This window comes from Silurus meridionalis, chromosome 8 (assembly GCF_014805685.1).
Source record: "Silurus meridionalis isolate SWU-2019-XX chromosome 8, ASM1480568v1, whole genome shotgun sequence".
Classification (NCBI taxonomy): domain Eukaryota; kingdom Metazoa; phylum Chordata; class Actinopteri; order Siluriformes; family Siluridae; genus Silurus; species Silurus meridionalis.
In genome coordinates this window covers 6,911,021-6,931,382 of record NC_060891.1, presented here as the reverse complement: position 1 = coordinate 6,931,382, position 20,362 = coordinate 6,911,021, and the positions used below count along the sequence as shown (strand labels likewise).

General features: G+C 39.1%; 1 protein-coding gene across 1 annotated transcript in view; it reads left to right on the top strand.

The window, feature by feature from the left end:
- The window catches only part of LOC124389836 (ryanodine receptor 3-like), a 462,748-nt gene that overhangs the window by 440,256 nt on the left and 2,130 nt on the right, over positions 1-20,362 (top strand). Inside the window, exons 93-102 of the mRNA XM_046855362.1 lie at positions 344-474; positions 699-741; positions 951-1,078; positions 1,170-1,230; positions 1,340-1,486; positions 1,598-1,732; positions 1,959-2,115; positions 3,090-3,154; positions 16,701-16,801; positions 20,096-20,147. Of these exons, the coding sequence (XP_046711318.1) occupies positions 344-474; positions 699-741; positions 951-1,078; positions 1,170-1,230; positions 1,340-1,486; positions 1,598-1,732; positions 1,959-2,115; positions 3,090-3,154; positions 16,701-16,801; positions 20,096-20,147 (1,020 nt within the window). The remainder of the gene's footprint in view (positions 1-343; positions 475-698; positions 742-950; positions 1,079-1,169; positions 1,231-1,339; positions 1,487-1,597; positions 1,733-1,958; positions 2,116-3,089; positions 3,155-16,700; positions 16,802-20,095; positions 20,148-20,362) is intronic.

The window sequence follows — 20,362 nt, the reverse complement described above, 5'->3', positions numbered from 1 at the left end:
CCATGTCTGTTCTAGGGAGACAATAGAATCAAACCATGAAAGTCATCCATCTGTACATAAATATATTTGCTGTTACTGTATAGGTAGTAGTTTTAACTGAAGCAGGAACAATAAACAATGAGAATTAAAAGGAATATTTAGTAGGTGACTTAACAACAATAAATGTTATGTTACCCATAGACCAACTGTAAACAACCAAACAACAAAACTGGTAGAGTTTCCTCCCACTGTTCTGTAGAATTATCTAATATGACATCAGTGCCTACAAAATGCTCAAATGTATAATTTCTCTAAAGTATACATGACCATGCTAAATCAGTGGATTCTCATCTCTTATAAATAGGTGCCTTTGGTAGTTTTTAAGCGAGAGAAGGAAATTGCCAGGAAACTTGAATTTGATGGCCTTTATATAACTGAACAACCTTCTGATGATGACATAAAAGGACAATGGGACAGACTTGTTATTAATACACCGTAAGTACCAAAGGAATTATTGAAAATTGCATCATTGCAACACTGTTATTAATTTATACTTTTAATACCTTAACATTGCTAAATCTGCCATGGTTATGCACTTACAGTATGTTAAGTTTTTAAAAGCAACATACAGCAAATTTAAATCAATTGTAACACTTTTCTAAAGCAAGTTTAATACTTTTATCAATCATTAATGCCCTTGCTTGTGTTGTCTTGTATAGATCTTTTCCTTTTAACTACTGGGATAAGTTTGTCAAACGTAAGGCAAGTAGAATTTAGAAGAGCTAATGTTATGGCTTTTAATTGTCTTGTTTGCAAAACAGATAACTGTAATATAGAAAAAACAGGCATGCTTTAAGCCTTACGCCTTTACGCCTGCGTGTGTACACAAAGCTTCAATTGTGAAGTTTCTAACCATGAGATTAACTTCTTCTTGTTTAATAAAGTGTGCTTTATTGATAATTTACCTGTAGGTAATAAATAAATATGGGGACTTGTATGGAGCAGAGAGGATTGCTGAGTTGCTTGGTTTGGACAAAAGTGCACTGGACTTCAACCCAACTGAAGAAACTATCCCTAAAGAGGCTTCACTTGTGTCCTGGTGAGAAAAGCATGCTCAAAGAAATTATTAGCAAAATTACAGCAAAATAAAGTCTAATCAGTATAATTGAAGGGTCTCTCATTTCTCTTAGGTTAAGTTCGCTGGACACAAAGTACCATATCTGGAAAATGGGTGTGGTATTTACAGACAATGTGAGTTTACTGAGGACTGTTTTGATTCAAAGGAAATACCTCACAGAAGTCCATTTGTATTCCTATAGAATGGAGAGTGAAGATCTATTCATTTTTCATTCTTTTGCAGTCTTTCCTGTATCTAGTATGGTATACCACAATGTCTATCCTAGGCCACTACAACAATTTCTTCTTTGCTGCTCACCTGCTCGACATTGCTATGGGTTTCAAGACTTTGAGGACTATACTGTCTTCAGTCACTCACAACGGCAAACAGGTTTCATTGTGTCAGAACAGCCAAAAAGTGGGAAATGTTAAATTTTGAAAGATTATTGATATAATTGAAAATTTGTCCTGATTTACATTTTGTCTTCTTCCATTTTACTAGCTGGTGCTGACTGTAGGTCTACTGGCTGTAGTTGTGTATCTGTACACTGTGGTGGCCTTTAACTTCTTCCGCAAATTCTACAACAAAAGTGAAAACGAGGATGAGCCAGATATGAAGTGTGATGATATGATGACTGTATGTTGCATACAATTGATACATACAATTTTTTTTCTTATTATGGTTCTTTTTTATTCAATCATTAAACAATAGCCTATTTAGTATGATAAACTAAATCTTAAAAAGATGTTTGTACATATAGATACACTGAGTAAAGAGAAATTGTATACTTTCCCTATGCCATAACTAAAATGGATTTGCTAATTCTTTTGTATTTTATTTTCCATTTTTTTTTTTTCCTCAGTGCTATCTGTTCCACATGTATGTGGGTGTGCGTGCTGGTGGAGGAATAGGAGATGAGATTGAGGATCCAGCGGGTGACCCTTATGAGCTTTACCGCATCCTTTTTGATATCACCTTTTTCTTTTTCGTCATTGTCATCCTTCTAGCCATTATCCAAGGTACAATATGGACAAGGGGAAAAGGGCAAAGAAATACTTCAAATGAATAAAGCATAAAATAGCATGGCTTTTGGGACAATGTATGTACAGAGATATTCTATCTCTAGGTCACTAAAAAGAGAAATTTATATTTAGCTTAATTTCATAGGTAACTTTTAACCTGCTGAAAAATTTGCTAATCATTTTAGAATACACATTCTATTAAGTACACCAGCTAGGCACAACTAGAGTAATGTAAAGCATGAGCTAAATAATGGATTACAAATATATTTAATGTATGAACCAAAATCATAAAATGTCATTGCCACATACAGGCTGAGATCCAGCAGAGATGGTAACACTAACTTTGTCAGTGGGTTAAAGTGGGTTAACATCACTCTGACTGTGTGTTCAGGGATCATGGAAGGCTCAGAATAACACATGTAGAGAGGGAGATTCGATTTATGCTAAAAGCCATGTAAGGTGCTTGTGATGTTGAGGAAATTTTGTTAGGACATTTTAATTCATTCTAGAAACACTGGGGTAATATAAGTTCTCAGCATTTAATAGAGGCCTGTATTTAGGTCAGTATTATCTACCCCCTATGTCAAGCTAGGGACTTTTCTGATTGAAAAAAAAATAAAATTATACTTTAGTATTATGTTTAATATTAGATTTTAAAAAGCTAAATTGCATAGTGACTTGTTTATGTGGAATCAACTTCAAAATTCAGCACATGTTTTCATGTGATAAATCATGTAATGCAATCATGTAATTAATCATTTAATTTCTCATGCAGAAAACATGCTGGTACTATAAATTATTCAGTTCATTCTTAGGTTTGTCTAAATAAAGTGCAGAGTAAAGTTTGCTTGTGTAAATGATTGAAATTGTAGAAATTAAAACATTTAAAAAAATAAACTATTGGCGAATATCAAGGCATTTTATTGTTATGTAACATGCTGCAATGAAGTGTTTTGTGTGTATGGCTTCAGGTTTGATTATTGATGCCTTCGGAGAGCTTCGAGACCAGCAGGAGCAAGTCAAAGAGGACATGGAGGTAAGAGTACAACACACAACATATTGGATATTTACCACCAATCTATACTGGCAGCAATTACAAAATAAAGTCTGTTGGAAAAAGAAAAATTCATAAGTAACTTGTGAACAAAACATGCATATTTTTTGTGTTCATATTTATATTTTGACTGTTGACAGCAGGGGCGCCGTTAGGGGGGGTGCAGAGTATGCCAGGCATATGGGCCCAAGAGAACGCTAGGGGGCCCCACAATCATCAATTAAAATTTTTCCAATTAGTTTTTTTTTTTAAATCGTACATACAGACATGTATTTTAAATAATAAAACTGTGGTGAAATAAAATAAATTTACTGTAAATAATTTTAAACTATATTAACTTTATTATTAATAATATAACATTGTGTGTGTGTATGTATATATATATATATATAGGGGTCGGCAAAAAGCATCGAGGTAACCGATGATCGAGATAAACGAAAACAAAATGGCGGTAGTATATTAACGTGCTTGAAATTTCTTTATGTACATGATGTGCGTTAATAAATGAGAATGTGCATGTACGTGGTTTTGGAGGGGTTTTTACACAACAGCGTTGCCGCGATTTGTTTCATGAAGGCATGCTATAAAAATGTACATACGTTTGTTAACAACAAAAGGCATAAGTGCACCTACTAACAGCAGAGATTTACCAGTATACAATACAAACCACCGTCCATTCTCCATACAAACCTTTATTATATTCTCCAACATTATAAACACACAGATCGCTCAAAAAAAAAAAAAAAAAACAGCGACTGCACAGTGCCGTCTCACATTTAGTCCACATGTGGAAAGAAAAGAAAAAAAAACAGTAACTAAGTTTCTGAAAACGTATGACCATCAGGCTGAAGTAATCCGCACAAACACACAAAGCAACGTGTCCGAGAAAACTTACGTCCGCGATGCCGAGAGGGAGATAAGCCGAGAGAGAGAGAGAGAGAGAGAGAGATTGTGAATGGAAAAATAGGGAAATAAAAAAATACCTTCATATACGGCTTCAACTCCTTACCGAGAGAGCCGTGCTCCTTACCGAGAGAGCCGTGCTCCTTACCCTGCTCGCCAGCGCTCAGTAAGGAGCACGGCTCTCTCGGTAAGGAGCGACGCGCCGGTAAGGAGTTGAAGCCGAGCGCCGCTCCGTTCATCGCATAACATTTAACAATAAAAAATGCATATGTGCACTTACTAACAGCAGAGATTCACCAGTATACAATACAAACACCTGTAGTATCTGTAAGGTTTGATTTTTCCGCCACTTTCGCGAGTTCTTCTGTGGCTGCATAGCGCTGATCGACATAACTGACGTTAAAATTTCTAATTTTTCCCCCCTTGTGCTCGAGATATTAGGGTTCGGCGACATAAAAAAAGTTGACATAACCGATAAAAAATGCTTAGAAAAAGCAAGAATTTGGCGGTTCCACTTCAAAAACGTCGACTTAATAGGGTTGTCGAGATAACCGAGGGCGAGATAACCGGGTTCCACTGTATATATATATATATATATATATATATATATATATATATATATATATATATATATATATATATATAAGGGCCCAAAATTCTGTCTTGCATACCCCCTTAAAACTGTTAATTGCTCCCCTGGTTGACAGTCACTTTCCAGTTTCTTTGTGGTTGCACAGAGAAGAAAATCAAAGGGAAACTAAAACAGAACAATGCTTTATTTTTTTTTTTATTATTGTTTTGTCTAATTGCAGAACTTGCAGAATACATCAAAGTTGTTTTAGATCAGAAGTAAGCAGAGCTTATACAATCTATATAGCAGCGTTAAGCACAAAACATTTCTTATTGAAAACCCCACTGTTTTCCCATATTTACGCACCAAGAACTCAAATATTGAGGAAGACGCCATTCCTTTTTTTTTTTTTTTTTTTTTGCTAATTCTAACTTTACATTAAGGTGAGGTTCCATTCTGACTAACCTGCTTGATCTTCTAGCTACAGTGTCTGCCCAGAAATGGGCAAACTACGGCCCGCGGGCCACACATGTTGGATTTATTAATCCGGCCCGCCGAACGTGACTAAATTATATTAAAATAGGTACAGGTAAACATGGGCGTAAATCCCGGGGGGGACCGGGATGACATGTCCGTCCCCCCCCGTCCCCCCCCACCCCATCCGAGGGTTGTCCCCCCCAATAAAAATATAAAAAAAAAATATCGCACTCTCCATTGTGGAAAATAAATGTATGCATACCTAAATAATTGTGTAAGTAGAAAAAAACCCGCAAAAAAATGCCTTTAGAAACAGTTGAGTTCCCCCTCCCCTTCCTCACAGTGGTTTCACCCACTGCCTGTTTCCTAGTTCATCTCACCTTCTCTACACACACACACGAGTCAGGTGTGTGTCTGCGGCTCAATTAATGTTCAACTTAATTAACTAGGGTATTTTATTCACTTAAAATAAAGCGATTCTCTTTAATGTAGTTGATGCAGACTCATTCATAAATTAGTTGCGGCAAAAATGCTGATTAGCGATGTAATTTTCCATGAATCTGCTCTATTAGCGATTAAAATATGACTTATCTAGTGAACGTTAGCTTGTTTACAATAGCTTGTAGCATAGTGCACTGACACTAACACGCCAAAGCCGTTTCCCATGCAGTGTTTAATTTGGGATGAATTGGTATAATGTTAATTTAACATTAACACACAATTAGCATATTGTTTATCTGTGCATTTACTAAATGAGCACTGTGCTACGTCCGAACTGACCCCACTGTATTTTTTTTGTATAATCAATTTCTATTCTGTTCTTAAGTGTCTTAATTAATTTTAAATAAAAATGTAAACTTTTTTTTAATTCCTTGTTTTGCTTTGTCATTGAACCTGAGAAAAACTTGATAAAAAAAATTATAAAAGCAAAGTTTTTCACTATGGGGACACTGTGTCTTTATAAGTGCAATTTGACTATTATTTGTGTCCCCTTCAAAAATTGATCATGAGAAATTTTATATTTATTGTCCCCCCCCCTACTGTTAAATGGAATTTACACCCATGCAGGTAAACCTTGTTTAATTTACCTTTCCCCTGTAATGCCCACGTTTCCCCAAAATATGGTGCACTTCATCTACATTGACCTTGTTTGCGTGTATTACTCTCTTCTTCTCTTTAATGAGCCCTTCTGCAAAAATGAGCTTATCAAAGAAAAGTGGATAGTGAGCGCCGAGTGTTTAATACGGAGTGGACAACAAAATATTTTTTTTCTGAGGTCCGATCAAAGCCCCTCACAGATCCAGGTTAACTGACCAACACCTCGGATCTATCCTGAGAATTGCCACAACAAAACTTACTCCAGACTTTGATGAACTGGCAAAACAAGGAGTTCAACAACACTGTTCCTACTGAAACTAAACTTGAGTTTTAATGCTGTGTTTATTGATGCAATGGCAAAAAAAAAAAAAAAAAAGATCAACAAGTTGTTGATGTTTTGGCACTTGATGAAACTGAATTTGTGTTTTTATGCTGTTTATTTAACTGAAATTTAATAAATTTAATTATTAATTTAATTAATGCATTTGGAAAGCAATTTGTACAATGAGCCATGCATATTCATGTCACAGGCCAAATCTCTAATGTAATATATTTATATATATATATATATATAATGTGTATCATGTGTGTATGTATGTGTATCCTGGCCCGGCCCCGCTGTCAAATTTTTAAACCCATTGTGGCCTGTGAGTCAAAATGTTTGCCCACCCCTGGTCTAGCCCTTCATTTTGGTGTATTTCCTTGGTTGCATTAAAAAGTAAACTTTGTGTGTAATAAATTGAAACCATCATTCTGTTTCAGTTTCCCTTTGATTTTCTTTTCTGTGCATCCATAAAGAACGGAAAAATAACTTCCCATAGTTTTCGTAGTTTGGCGGGTGACTCATGTGGTCCTTGTGGGCGCCATGTTGGTGACCCCTGGTCTATAGAGATTATGGCACTACCTAATAAGCATAGTCTTAGTTTTTTAGGTATTAGCTATTTTACATAGATTTTTATTGTATCGAAATCTACAATATTTAAAAGTATATATATTTTTTAATAGTCACTTTTCAATTTGTACATGCGTAAGATACACAGTAAGTAATGCTTTAAAGCATTAACCATGTTAATGAATAACACAATAGTTTCTTAGTACTAATATTACTAACTCACACATATATATATATATATATATATATAGAGAGAGAGAGAGAGAGAGAGAGAGAGAGAGAGAGAGAGAGGAAAATAAGTATTTGAACACCCTGCTATTTTGCAAGTTCTCCCACTTAGAATTCATGTAGGGGTCTGAAATTGTCATCGTAGGTGCATGTCCACTGTGAGAGACATAATCTAAAAAAATAATCCAGAAATCACAATATATGGTTTTTTAACTATTTATTTGTATGATACAGCTGCAAATAAGTATTTGAACACCTGTCTATCAGCTAGAATTCTGACCCTCAAAGACCTGTTAGTCTGCCTTTAAAATGTCCACCTCCACTACATTTATTATCCTCAATTAGATGCACCTGTTTGAGGTCGTTAGCTGCATAAAGACACCTGTTCACCCCATACAATCAGTAAGAATCCAACTACTAACATGGCCAAGACCAAAGAGCTGTCCAAAGACACTAGAGACAAAATTGTACACCTCCACAAGGCTGGAAAGGGCTACGGGGAAATTGCCAAGCAGCTTGGTGAAAAAAGGTCCACTGTTGGAGCAATCATTAGAAAATGGAAGAAGCTAAACATGACTGTCAATCTTCCTTGGACTGGGGCTCCATGCAAGATCTCACCTAGTGAGGTCTTAATGATCCTAAGGAAGGTGAGAAATCAGCCCAGAACTATACGGGAGGAGCTGGTCAATGACCTGAAAAGAGCTGGGACCACCGTTTCCAAGGTTACTGTTGGTAATACACTAAGACGTCATGGTTTGAAATCATGCATGGCCCGCACATGTCCAGGCACATCTAAAGTTTGCCAATGACCATTTGGATGATCCAGAGGAGTCATGGGAGAAAGTCATGTGGTCAGATGAGACCAAAATAGAACTTTTGGGTCATAATTCCACTAAACGTGTTTGGAGGAAGAAGAATGATGAGTACCATCCCAAGAACACCATCCCTACTGTGAAGCATGGGGTGGTAACGTCATGCTTTGGGGGTGTTTTTCTGCACATGGGACAGGGCGACTGCACTGTATTAAGGAGAGGATGACCGGGGCCATGTATTGCGAGATTTTCGGGAACAACCTCCGTCCCTCAGTTAGAGCATTGAAGATGGGTCGAGGCTGGGTCTTTCAACATGACAATGACCCGAAGCACACAGCCAGGATAACCAAGGAGTGGCTCTGTAAGAAGCATATCAAGGTTCTGGTGTGGCCTAGGCAGTCTCCAGACCTAAACCCAATAGAGAATCTTTGGAGGGAGCTCAAACTCCGTGTTTATCAGCGACAGGCCAGAAACCTGACTGATCTAGAGAAGATCTGTGTTACTTATTTTCCTCACTGTATATATATATATATATATATATATATATATATATATATATATATATATATATATATATATATATATACAGAACCCCAGTGTTTGAGATTAATTCTGTGTGCATGTATATATATATATATATATATATATATATATATATATATATATATATATATATATCTCTTTCAGCATGACAATGATCTCAAACACACTGCCCGGGCAACAAAGGAGTGGCTTTGTAAGAAGCATTTCAAGGTCCTAGAGTGGCCCAGCCAGTCTCCAGATCTCAACCCCATAGAAAATCTTTGGAGGGAGTTGAAAATCCGTGTTGCCTAGTGACAGCCCCAAAACATCACTGCTCTAGAAGGATTCTGCATGGAGGAATTGGCCAAACCACCAGCAAAAGTGTGTAAAAACCTTGTGGAGACTTACAGAAAACCTTGGATCTATGTCATCGCCAACAAAGAGTATATAACAAAGTATTGAGGTGAACTTTTGTTATTGACCAAATACTTATTTTCCAACATAATTTTGCCCCACTGTGTGTGTGTGTGTATATATATATATATATATATATATATATATATATATATATATATATATATATATATATATATATATATATATATACAGTTGTGTTCAAAATTATTCAACCCCAATGCTGTAAATGGTTTTAGAATTTAGTGTACATTTGTAATTGTATTCAGAATGAAATCCTACAAGGACTTCTTAAAGAACCATATGCAACTAAAATGACATCAATTAGTTTTGTAATACAGTAGTAAATGTTTCTTTTGTGAATTCTTCATTGACATAATTATTCAACCCCTTAAAGACTACCACTCTGAAGAACAGAGGTTCAATGAAGTGTTTTCAATCAGGTATTGAAAACACCTGTGGATATCAGGGAGCAGCAATAAAGCCTAATAAGCACCAATTAGGCAGCTTTAAAATGACTGTGATACTCAGCTCCTTCTAGACATTTACTGGTGTGGTTACAAACATGGTGAGGTCAAGAGAATGGTCCAGGAAGACAAGAGAACAGGTGATTACTCTTCACAGGAAGGGCAATGGCTATAAGAAGATTGCAAAGATGTTAAACATACCAAGAGACACCATAGGAAGCATCATTCGCAAATTCAAGGCAAAGGGCACTGTTGAAACGCTACCTGGTCGTGGCAGAAAGAAGATGCTGACTTCGACTGCTGTGCGCTACCTGAAGCGTAGAGTGGAGAAAAGTCCCCGTGTGACTGCTGAGGAACTGAGAAAAGATTTGTCAGATGTGGGTACTGAAGTTTCTGCTCAGACAATACGGCGCACCCTGCGTAATGAAGGCCTCCATGCCAGAACTCCCAGGCGCACCCCCTTGCTGTCCCCAAAGAATAAGAAGAGTCGACTGCAGTATGCCAAAAGTCATGTGGACAAACCACAGAAGTTTTGGGATAGTGTTCTGTGGACTGATGAAACAAAATTAGAACTGTTTGGGCCCATGGATCAACGCTATGTTTGGAGGAGGAAGAACAAGGCCTATGAAGAAAAGAACACCTTGCCTACTGTGAAGCATGGCGGGGGGTCAATCATGCTTTGGGGCTGTTTTGCTTCTGCAGGTACTGGGAAGCTTCAGCATGTGCAAGGTACCATGAATTCTCTTCAGTACCAGGAGATATTGATGACAATGTGATGCAGTCCGTCACAAACCTGAGGCTTGGAAGACGTTGGACCTTTCAACAGGACAATGATCCCAAGCATGGTTGCAGATTAAAGGCTGGAACATTTTGAAGTGGCCATCGCAGTCACCAGACTTAAATCCGATTGAGAACCTCTGGTGGGACTTAAAGAAAGCAGTTGCAGTGCGCAAGCCTAAGAATGTGACTGAACTGGAGGCTTTATAGATACCTGTAGATCGCTGCAAGACACTTGTGTCAAGCTATGCTTCACGTTTAAAAGCTGTTATAACTGTAAAAGGATGTTGTTCTAAGTACTAAGATTGAATGTCACTTGGGGGTTGAATAAAACTGATAATGATGTGAGCTCAGAAAAGACATTTGTGGTTATTTCATTATAAATGTTATGTTATATTTGTCTGACCTACACGTGCCTCTTTGATTTAATTGTAAGCAGGATGCAAGCTGAATGATCATAATCAATGTCAAACCGACCAAAACAATCAATTTCAGTGGGGTTGAATAATTTTGAACACAACTGTGTATATATATATATATATATATATATATATATATATATATATATATATATATATATATATATATATATATATATATAGAAGAAGAATGATGAGTACCATCCCAAGAACACTATCCCTACTGTGAAGCATGGGGGTGGTAGCATCATGCTTTGGGGTGTTTTTCTGCACATGGGACAGGCGACTGCACTGTATTAAGGAGAGGATGACCGGGGCCATGTATTGCAGATTTTCGGGAACAACCTCCGTCCCTCAGTTAGAGCATTAAAGATGGGTCGAGGCTGGGTCTTCCAACATGACAATGCCCAAGCACACAGCCAGGATAACCAAGGAGTGGCTCTGTAAGAAGCATATCAAGGTTCTGGCATGGCCTAGCCAGTCTCCAGACCTAAACCCAATAGAGAATCTTTGGAGGAGCTCAAACTCCGTGTTTCTCAGCGACAGGCCAGAAACCTGACTGATCTAGAGAAGATCTGTGTGGAGGAGTGGGCCAAAATCCCTCCTACAGTGTGTGCAAACCTGGTGAAAACTACAGGAAACGTTTGAGCCCTCCAAAGATTCTCTATTGGGTTTAGGTCTGGAGACTGGCTAGGCCATGCCAGAACCTTGATATGCTTCTTACAGAGCCACTCCTTGGTTATCCTGGCTGTGTGCTTGGGTCATTGTCATGTTGGAAGACCCAGCCTCGACCCATCTTCAATGCTCTAACTGAGGGAAGGAGGTTGTTCCCGAAAATCTCGCAATACATGGCCCCGGTCATCCTCTCCTTAATACAGTGCAGTCGCCCTGTCCCATGTGCAGAAAAACACCCCCAAAGCATGATGCTACCACCCCCATGCTTCACAGTAGGGATGGTGTTCTTGGGATGGTACTCATCATTCTTCTTCCTCCAAACACGTTTAGTGGAATTATGACCCAAAAGTTCTATTTTGGTCTCATCTGACCACATGACTTTCTCACATGTGCTGTTTTTAAGCAGGGGAACCTTCCGTGCCATGCATGATTTCAAACCATGACGTATAGTATATTACCAACAGTAACCTTGGAAATGGTGGTCCCAGCTCTTTTCAGGTCATTGACCAGCTCCTCCCGTTTAGTTCTGGGCTGATTTCTCACCTTCCTTAGGATCATTGAGACCCCACGAGGTGAGATCTTGCATGGAGCACCAGTCCGAGGGAGATTGACAGTCATGTTTAGCTTCTTCCATTTTCTAATGATTGCTCCAACAGTGGACCTTTTTTCACCAAGCTGCTTGGCAATTTCCCCGTAGCCCTTTCCAGCCTTGTGGAGGTGTACAATTTTGTCTCTAGTGTCTTTGGACAGCTCTTTGGTCTTGGCCATGTTAGTAGTTGGATTCTTATTGATTGTATGGGGTGGACAGGTGTCTTTATACAGCTAACGACCTCAAACAGGTGCATCTAATTGAGGATAATAAATGTAGTGGAGGTGGACATTTTGAAGGCAGACTAACAGGTCTTTGAGGGTCAGAATTCTAGCTGATAGATAGGTGTTCAAATACTTATTTGCAGCTGTATCATAGAAATAAATAGTTTAAAAATCATACATTGTGATTTCTGTTTTTTTTTTAGATTATGTCTCTCACAGTGGACATGCACCTACGATGACAATTTCAGACCCCTCCATGATTTCTAAGTGGGAGAACTTGCAGAATAGCAGGGTGTTCAAATACTTATTTTCCTTACTGTATATATATATATATATATATATATATATATATATATATATATATATATATATATATATATACACACAGTGGGGCAAAATTATGTTGGAAAATAAGTATTTGGTCAATAACAAAAGTTCACCTCAATACTTTGTTATATACCCTTTGTTGGCGATGACATAGATCCAAGGTTTTCTGTAAGTCTCCACAAGGTTTTTACACACTTTTGCTGGTAGTTTGGCCAATTCCTCCATGCAGAATCCCTCTAGAGCAGTGATGTTTTGGGGCTGTCGCTAGGCAACACGGATTTTCAACTCCCTCCAAAGATTTTCTATGGGGTTGAGATCTGGAGACTGGCTAGGCCACTCTAGGACCTTGAATGCTTCTTACAAAGCCACTCCTTTGTTGCCCGGGCGGTGTGTTTGAGATCATTGTCATGCTGAAAGACCCAGCCACATTTAATCTTCAATGCCCTTACTTGGTTTTCACTCAAAATCTCACGATACATGGCCCCATTCATTCTTTCCTTTACACGGATCAGTGGTCCTGGTCCTTTTGCAGACAAACAGCCCCAAAGCATGATGTTTCCATCCCCATGCGTTACAGTAGGTATGTAGGTGTTCTTTGGATGCATCTCAGCATTCTTTCTCCTCCAAATAGGTACAAGTTGAGTTATTACCAAAAAAAAGTTCTATTTTGGTTTCATCTGACTATATGACATTTTCCAAATCCTCTTCTGGATCATCCAAATGCTCTCTAGCAAACTCCAGATGGGCCCGGACATGTTCTGGCTTAAGCAGGGGGACACATCTGGCGCTGCAGGGTTTAAGTCCCTGGCATGTGTTACTGATGGTAGCCTTTGTTACTTTGGTCCCAGCTCTCTGCAGGTCATTCACTAGGTCCCTGTTGTGTATTGTGTTAACGCTGTTTACTTAACTACATTTCCCACAATGCACTTTGTTACACGTGTTTCCGGATGTACATGTTCCGGTGTTATTCTCTTTACGCATGTGAGTAAACAAACAGTCACGCTAAGTCCGTGTGTGTCATCCTTGACTGAATGCCTTGTTATAATCTTCCAAAAAGACACAATAAAGTGGCGACGAGGATCTCGTTATCCCGTGTATGTTTAAAGAGGCAGAAATGAAGCGGCTTGACGGCGAGATCGCTGAAAAACGCAAATATTTGTCTGCTGCAAGTTCACGTCTTGGCTGATAAGCGGGGAGGAGACAACGATTCAGATAAGTGACTGAATTGATTGTTAAACGACAGAGAACGGCTAAAATGGCATCAGTTTTTGGAAATTTGGGTCCTTTTGAGGAAAGCAGTGAGCAGTGGTGTTCTTACACAGAAAGATTTGAGTACTTTGTAGCAGCGAATGCTATTACTGAAGATAAAGTTGTACCCACATTTTTAAGTGTAATGGGTCCAAAGACATATACACTACTGCGTAACCTCCTGCAGCCAGAGAAACCTGGAGAGAAAACGTATGCTCAAATAGTGAACACTCTTAAAGCATATTTCTCACCAAAACCCTTAGTAATAGCAGAGCGATTTCGGTTCCACAGACGAAATCAGCTAGAAGGGGAATCTGTGGCAGTGTTTGTGGCAGTGCTAAAAAAATTAGCTGAACACTGTGAATTTGGTAATGTGCTCAACGATACACTGCGGGACAGATTAGTATGCGGACTACTCTGCGAGGGCATACAGAAAAGACTGTTAACAGAGAGCAACCTGACACTACAAAAAGTTGAGTGTGTCTATGGAATTGGCTGCAAAGGAAGCCCAGCAATTGAGCTCTAACAGTAAAGTGTACAAGATGGAGACAGAAAAACAAACTGAAATTAAAGGCCCATGTTTCCGTTGTGGTAAGACTGGGCACTCACCTGTTTCATGCTGGTTTAAGGATATGGAGTGCCGCAGCTGTAAGAAAAAGGGACACATTAAGCGTGCGTGTAGGAATAAAACGAAAAAAGAAAAAATGCATCAGAAACCAGTTTTCAGAAGGAAACAAAAGAAGTGCATATTTACAGTCGGACAGGAGAATAAAGAGAGTACTGACACATCTGATGAGGAATTTCCTTTGCATGTGCTCACTGTCACAGGTGGAACCAAGGCTTATAAAGTCACCACGCTGCTGGAAGGACAGCCAGTGAAAATGGAAATCGACACTGGTGCTGCTGTATCGCTGGTGTCGGATGCGGTATACAGTGAAATACTCAGCCACCTGCCACTCAAACCACCTGATGTTGTCCTTAAAACCTATACTGGGGAATCAGTGACAATGAAAGGACTCACCCAAGTAACAGTTGAACTGAATAGACAAACAAAAAAACTGCCATTGTATGTGGTCGTGGGTGATTACCCCTCGTTGATGGGACGTTCCTGGCTGGAGCAACTCAAAGTGGACTGGCCGACCATACATATGATGACACCTAAAACCCTGGACCTTGAAGGTGTTCTTGAAAAACACAGTGAAGTTTTCAAACAGGAATTAGGCAGTATGGAAGGCATCACAGTAAAATTGACTGTGGAACAGGGAAGCCAGCCAAAGTTCTTAAAGTCCCGGCCCCTGCCATATGCACTCAAACCTAAAGTAGAGGCGAGCTTGGATGAACTTGAGCTGGTGATTACATCTGTAGAACTCAGATGTTCTAACATCTGGGATTTAAAAGTTTTCCCCACCTCCACCAATTAATCATCTCCTTAGTCTTATCCACATTTAAGAAGAGAGACTGTTCTCCTAACACTAGGCCATCAGTCACACCCACCATGTTTTTTCTCCTCCAGTGATGAGTTCAGTGACTGTGGTGGCATATGCAAACTTTATGATCCTGGTGTTAATTTGGGAGGAGAGTGTATAGCAGTGGACTCAGAACACAGCCTTGGTGAGTCCCTGTACTCAAAGTTCTAATACTAGATGTTCGGTGCCTTATCCTGACTGACTGAGGTCTATTTGTCAAGAAATTAAGCATCCAGTTACAGAGAGAGTGTAACAGTCCAAGGGCAAGGAGCTTTTCTGAGAGTTTTTATGGAATGACTATGTTGAATGCTGAGCTGTAATCAATAAAAAGCATTCTCACATATTCTCGTATCCTTTCCTTCCAAGTGTGAGAGGACTGTGTGAATGGCAGTGTTAACGGGATCATCAGTAGACTGGTTTTGTCTATGTGCAAATTTAAATTGATCTTTGGAGAGTGGGATGGTCCTTTTTATGTGGGACATACAGTAACTATATAAATAACTCAACATACATCCACTATTGCCTAATTAACTGCCAACAAAAGTGAGTACACCCTAAATGAACATGTCATAACTGTGTCCAAAGTATCAATATTTTGTGTGAGCACCATTGCTATCTATAACTAACATAATCCTCCTGGGAATGGAATTCACCAGAGCTGCACAGATTGTTGCTGGGATAATGACATCATGGAGCTGCTGGATGTTAGACACATGGTGCATTTAAAGCAGTGCTGGCAGCACTCATGCGTCTGTTTTTTGAAGTGGTCAGTATGGGAGTATTGTACTCAAAGCATAAAGTTTTAACTGCTCTAATACAAGATAGACAAAAGCAGACAAAAAAACATAAGCATGATGAATAGGAGATGTAGCTTTGCATGTTTACACGATGTACAGCTGTTTTACTGAGTGTGTACTCAGTTTTTTTTTGCCAGCTATTTTAACAATAATGGCTGTATGTTAAGTAATTTTCAGAGGACATTAAATCTACACTGCTATACAGAACCTTGACGATTTTCATTTAATATTTTATATATAGATACGATTAAAATATATGTAAAATAGATCATACCTAATAAAAAAAACAAAAACATTGTGTGTATTAGACTGTATAAGCTCTGCTCACTTCTGGTCTGAAACTGCTGTGTTGCAAGTATTGCCTCTGTAGTTCTGCAATTAGACATAAAAAACCTCAAGCCTTTTTCTGTTTTAGTTTCCTTTTGATTATCTTTTCCATCAACCCACAAAAATGACTTGTTTTCTGTAGTTTGGTTTTAAATTATAAGAAAGAAAATAAAAATAACCGTCATTTTACATTTTTCAAATTATTTTTCTAAAAAAAAAAATTTAATGACCATAAGGTACACGTAACAACATATAATATAATAGCTTTTAAATGAGACATATCTGTGTGTTTCAGACTAAATGCTTCATCTGTGGAATTGGGAATGATTACTTTGACACAACTCCACATGGATTTGAGACACACACATTACAAGAGCACAATTTGGCAAACTACCTGTAAGTATGCCCACCTCACCTTTGATTTTTTTTCCTGTAATCCTGTGTGCTAGAATATTTTTATATTTATATTCATAATTATTTGCTTTGGAACCCAGCCATTAGTGTACTCTTAGTGCCAGTTCCAAAAAATGGTGAATGTTACATTAGGAAGGGCATCCAGTATAAAACACAGGTATTGTTAGCCAACAGGGTACCGATGGAAATTGGGCTACTGTTGGCTGAAGGAGGAGAAGGAGAGGTGGGAAATGTCTACAGAGACAGCAGGAAAAGGAGAGGTGTAGGAGAGTAGAGGTTAGGGTTGGTACTGTAAATGTTGGTACTGTGACTGGCAAAGAGATAGAGACAGCTGATACGATGAAGATGAGAAAGGTAGATATGTTGTGTGTTCAGGAGACCAAGTGAAAAGGGAGTAAGGCCAGTAACATTAGAGGTGGGTTTAAACTGTTCTTTCATGGTGTCGATGGAAAACAAAATTGCGGCGGTGGTGATTCTGAAGGAAGAGTACAGTAAGAGTGTAGTGATGGTGAAGAGAGTTTCTGATAGGTTTATGAACGTGAAGCTGGTCGAAGGGGTGATGATAAATGGCATCAGTGTCTTTGCTTCACAAGTGGGTTGAGTTAGATGCAGTGGTGGAGAGTGTACCTAGGAATGAACGTGACTGTGGCAGACTTTAATGAGCATGTAAGTGAAGGGAACAGAGGTAATGAGGAGGTGATGGATAGGAATGGTTTTAAGGAGTGGAATGTGGAAGGGCAGATGTTGGTAGATTTTGCTAAAAGGATGGAAATGGCAGTGTTAAATAGTTATTTTAAGAAAATGGAGGAGCAAAGGGTGACGTATAAGAGTGGAGGAAGTTGCCCACAGGTGGACTATGTTCTAAGTAGGAGATGCAACCTGAAGGAGATTGGAGACTGTAAGGTGTTGGCAGGGCACAGTGTAGCTAGACAGCATCGGACGGTGGTCTGTAGTATAGTTTTGGAGGTTAAGAAGAAGAGGAGGTGAGTGAAGAATAAGATGGTGGAAACTGAAGGAGGAAGACTGTAGTGTGAGATTCAGGGAAGAGGTCAGACAGGGGCTCAGTGATGTTGAAGAGGTGATGGAAGATGGTGGAAACTGAAGGAGGAAGACTGTAGTGTGAGATTCAGGGAAGAGGTCAGACAGGGGCTCAGTGATGTTGAAGAGGTGATGGATGATTGTGCAGAAGTGATAAGGGAGACAGCTAGAAAGGTCCTTGGTGTGACATCTGGAAATAGAAAGAAAGACAAAGAGACGTGGCGGTGGTGGAATGAGGAAGTGAAGGAGAGCGTAAGGAGAAAGAGTTGGCAAAACAGAATTGGGATCGAGAGTGATGAGAATAGTCGGCAGGTTGTACAAGGTGATGCGGAAGCATATAAGAAAAAGGCATATGAAGATCTGTATGAGAAGTTGGACACTAAGGAAGAAGAAAAGGATTTATACTGGTTGGCCAGGCATAGGGGAAGGTGAAGGATGTGCTGCAAGTTAAAGCAATAAATGATGGAGACGGAAATGTGTTGACTAGTGAGGTGAGTGTGTTGAGAAGATGGGGGGAATATTTTGAGCAGCTGATGAACGAGAAAAATTAGAGAGAGAGTGGGTTGGATGGTGTGGAGATAGTGGAAGCAGGAAGTGGATAGGATTAGTAAGGAGGAAGTGAGAGCAGTGATTAAGAGGATGAAGAGTGGAAAGTCATTTGGACCAGATGACATACCGGTTTTTTACCAGATTGTTTAACAAGATTTTGGAAGGTGAGAGGATGCCTGAGGAATGGAGAACGAGTGTGCTGGTACAGATCTTTAAGAATAAGGGAGATTTGCAGACCTGCAGTAACTACAGGGGAATAATGTTGATCAGTCACACCATGAAGTTATGGGGAAAAAGAAGTGGAAGCCAGGCTGAAAGAAGAGGTTACCATCTGTGAGCAACAGTATGGTTTCATGCCGAGGAAGAGCACCACAGATGCAATATTTGCTTTGAGAATGTTGATGGAGAAGTATAGAGAAGGTTAGAGTTGTGGTATTGTATTGGAAGTCAGGTGCGGCAGAGAAGTATGTGAGGATGGTGCAGGACATGGATGAGGACAGTGTGACGGCAGTGAAGTGTGCAGTAGCAACGACAGACTGGCTCAAGGTTGAGGTTAAACTGCATCAAGGATCGGCTCTGAGCCGATGAGGTCAGACTGGAGTCTTCATGGGCTATGATGTTTGCAGATGATATTGTTATTTGTGGATAGATTAGGGAGCAGGTTGAGAAGAGCCTGGAGAGGTGAAGGTACGTGCTGGAGAGAAGGGGAATAAAATTCAGTAGGAGTAAGACAGAGTACATGGGTGTAAATGAGAGGGAGGGCAGTGGAGTGGTGCGGTTGCAGGGAAGGTGGATGAGTTTAGGTACCTGGGGCCAACAGTGCAAAGTAACGGAGAGTGTGTTAGAGAAGTGAAGTAAAGAATGCAGGTAGGGTGGAGTGGGTGGGGAAGAGTGGCAGGAGTGATTTGTGATAGAGTATCTGCAAGAGTGAATGGGAAAGTGTAGATCTGTGGAAACCAGTTATGTTTATGGTTTAGAGACAGTGGCATTAAATAAAAGACAAGAAGGGGCAGAATTGAAGATGAGGTTTTCGTTGGGAGTGACGGGTTTATTAGAGGGACAGTGCATGTTTTTGAGGACAAAATGAGAGCGGCCCGATTAAGATGGTTTGGACAGGTGCAGAGGAGGGACATGGGGTATATCGGTAGAAGAATGCTGAGGATGGAGCCACCAGGAAGGAGGAAAAGATGAAGGCCAAAAAGCAGGTTCATGGAAGTGGTGAAGAAAGACAAGCGATTGTCTTGGATTGAAAGACAAGCGATTGAGTTGGATTGAAAGAGGTGGATGTAGAGGACAGAGTAATATAGAGAGAGTTGATCCACTGTGGCGACATCTAATGGGAGCAGCGGAAAGAAGAAGAAAAAGATAATTATTTGCTTCGGAATCAGTATTTTGTAGCCAATAATTCCCCTTATTGTCCTCAATAATAGGTGTCATTTTTGGTATACACATTAAATTATATTTTATTAACAAACGTCCTTGTGTAGTAGTAATAGCTGCCATCAGCACTAGGGACAAAAAATGAGATTTAGCAGACTTTTGTGTGCAGTAAAATCTGGATTATGTTATGTTGATGATCAGAACAGATCTTGATTATCATCATCATCATAATCAACTTAAAGTATCCTCACTCAATGTCTAAATTAATATTTGTTGTTTTTACTTATTTTGTTTTACCTAATATTTTAGGTTTTTCCTAATGTATCTTGTCAACAAGGATGAAACCGAGCATACTGGCCAGGTAAGCTATACGTTTTTTGTATGCCTCTGTTCTGTTTTGTCTGGTCAATATCTAAATGAAACAAAATCATAAAACAAAATTTTTCTGAGTAAGCAGAATGTTTCTTAATTTCAAACATATATTGTACTTGGTTTTGAAATAGGGACTGTCAAACTAGCCTATTCACTGTTTTCCTTGATTAGCGCATTCAAAAGAGGTTTCTGTTTATTTCCCAC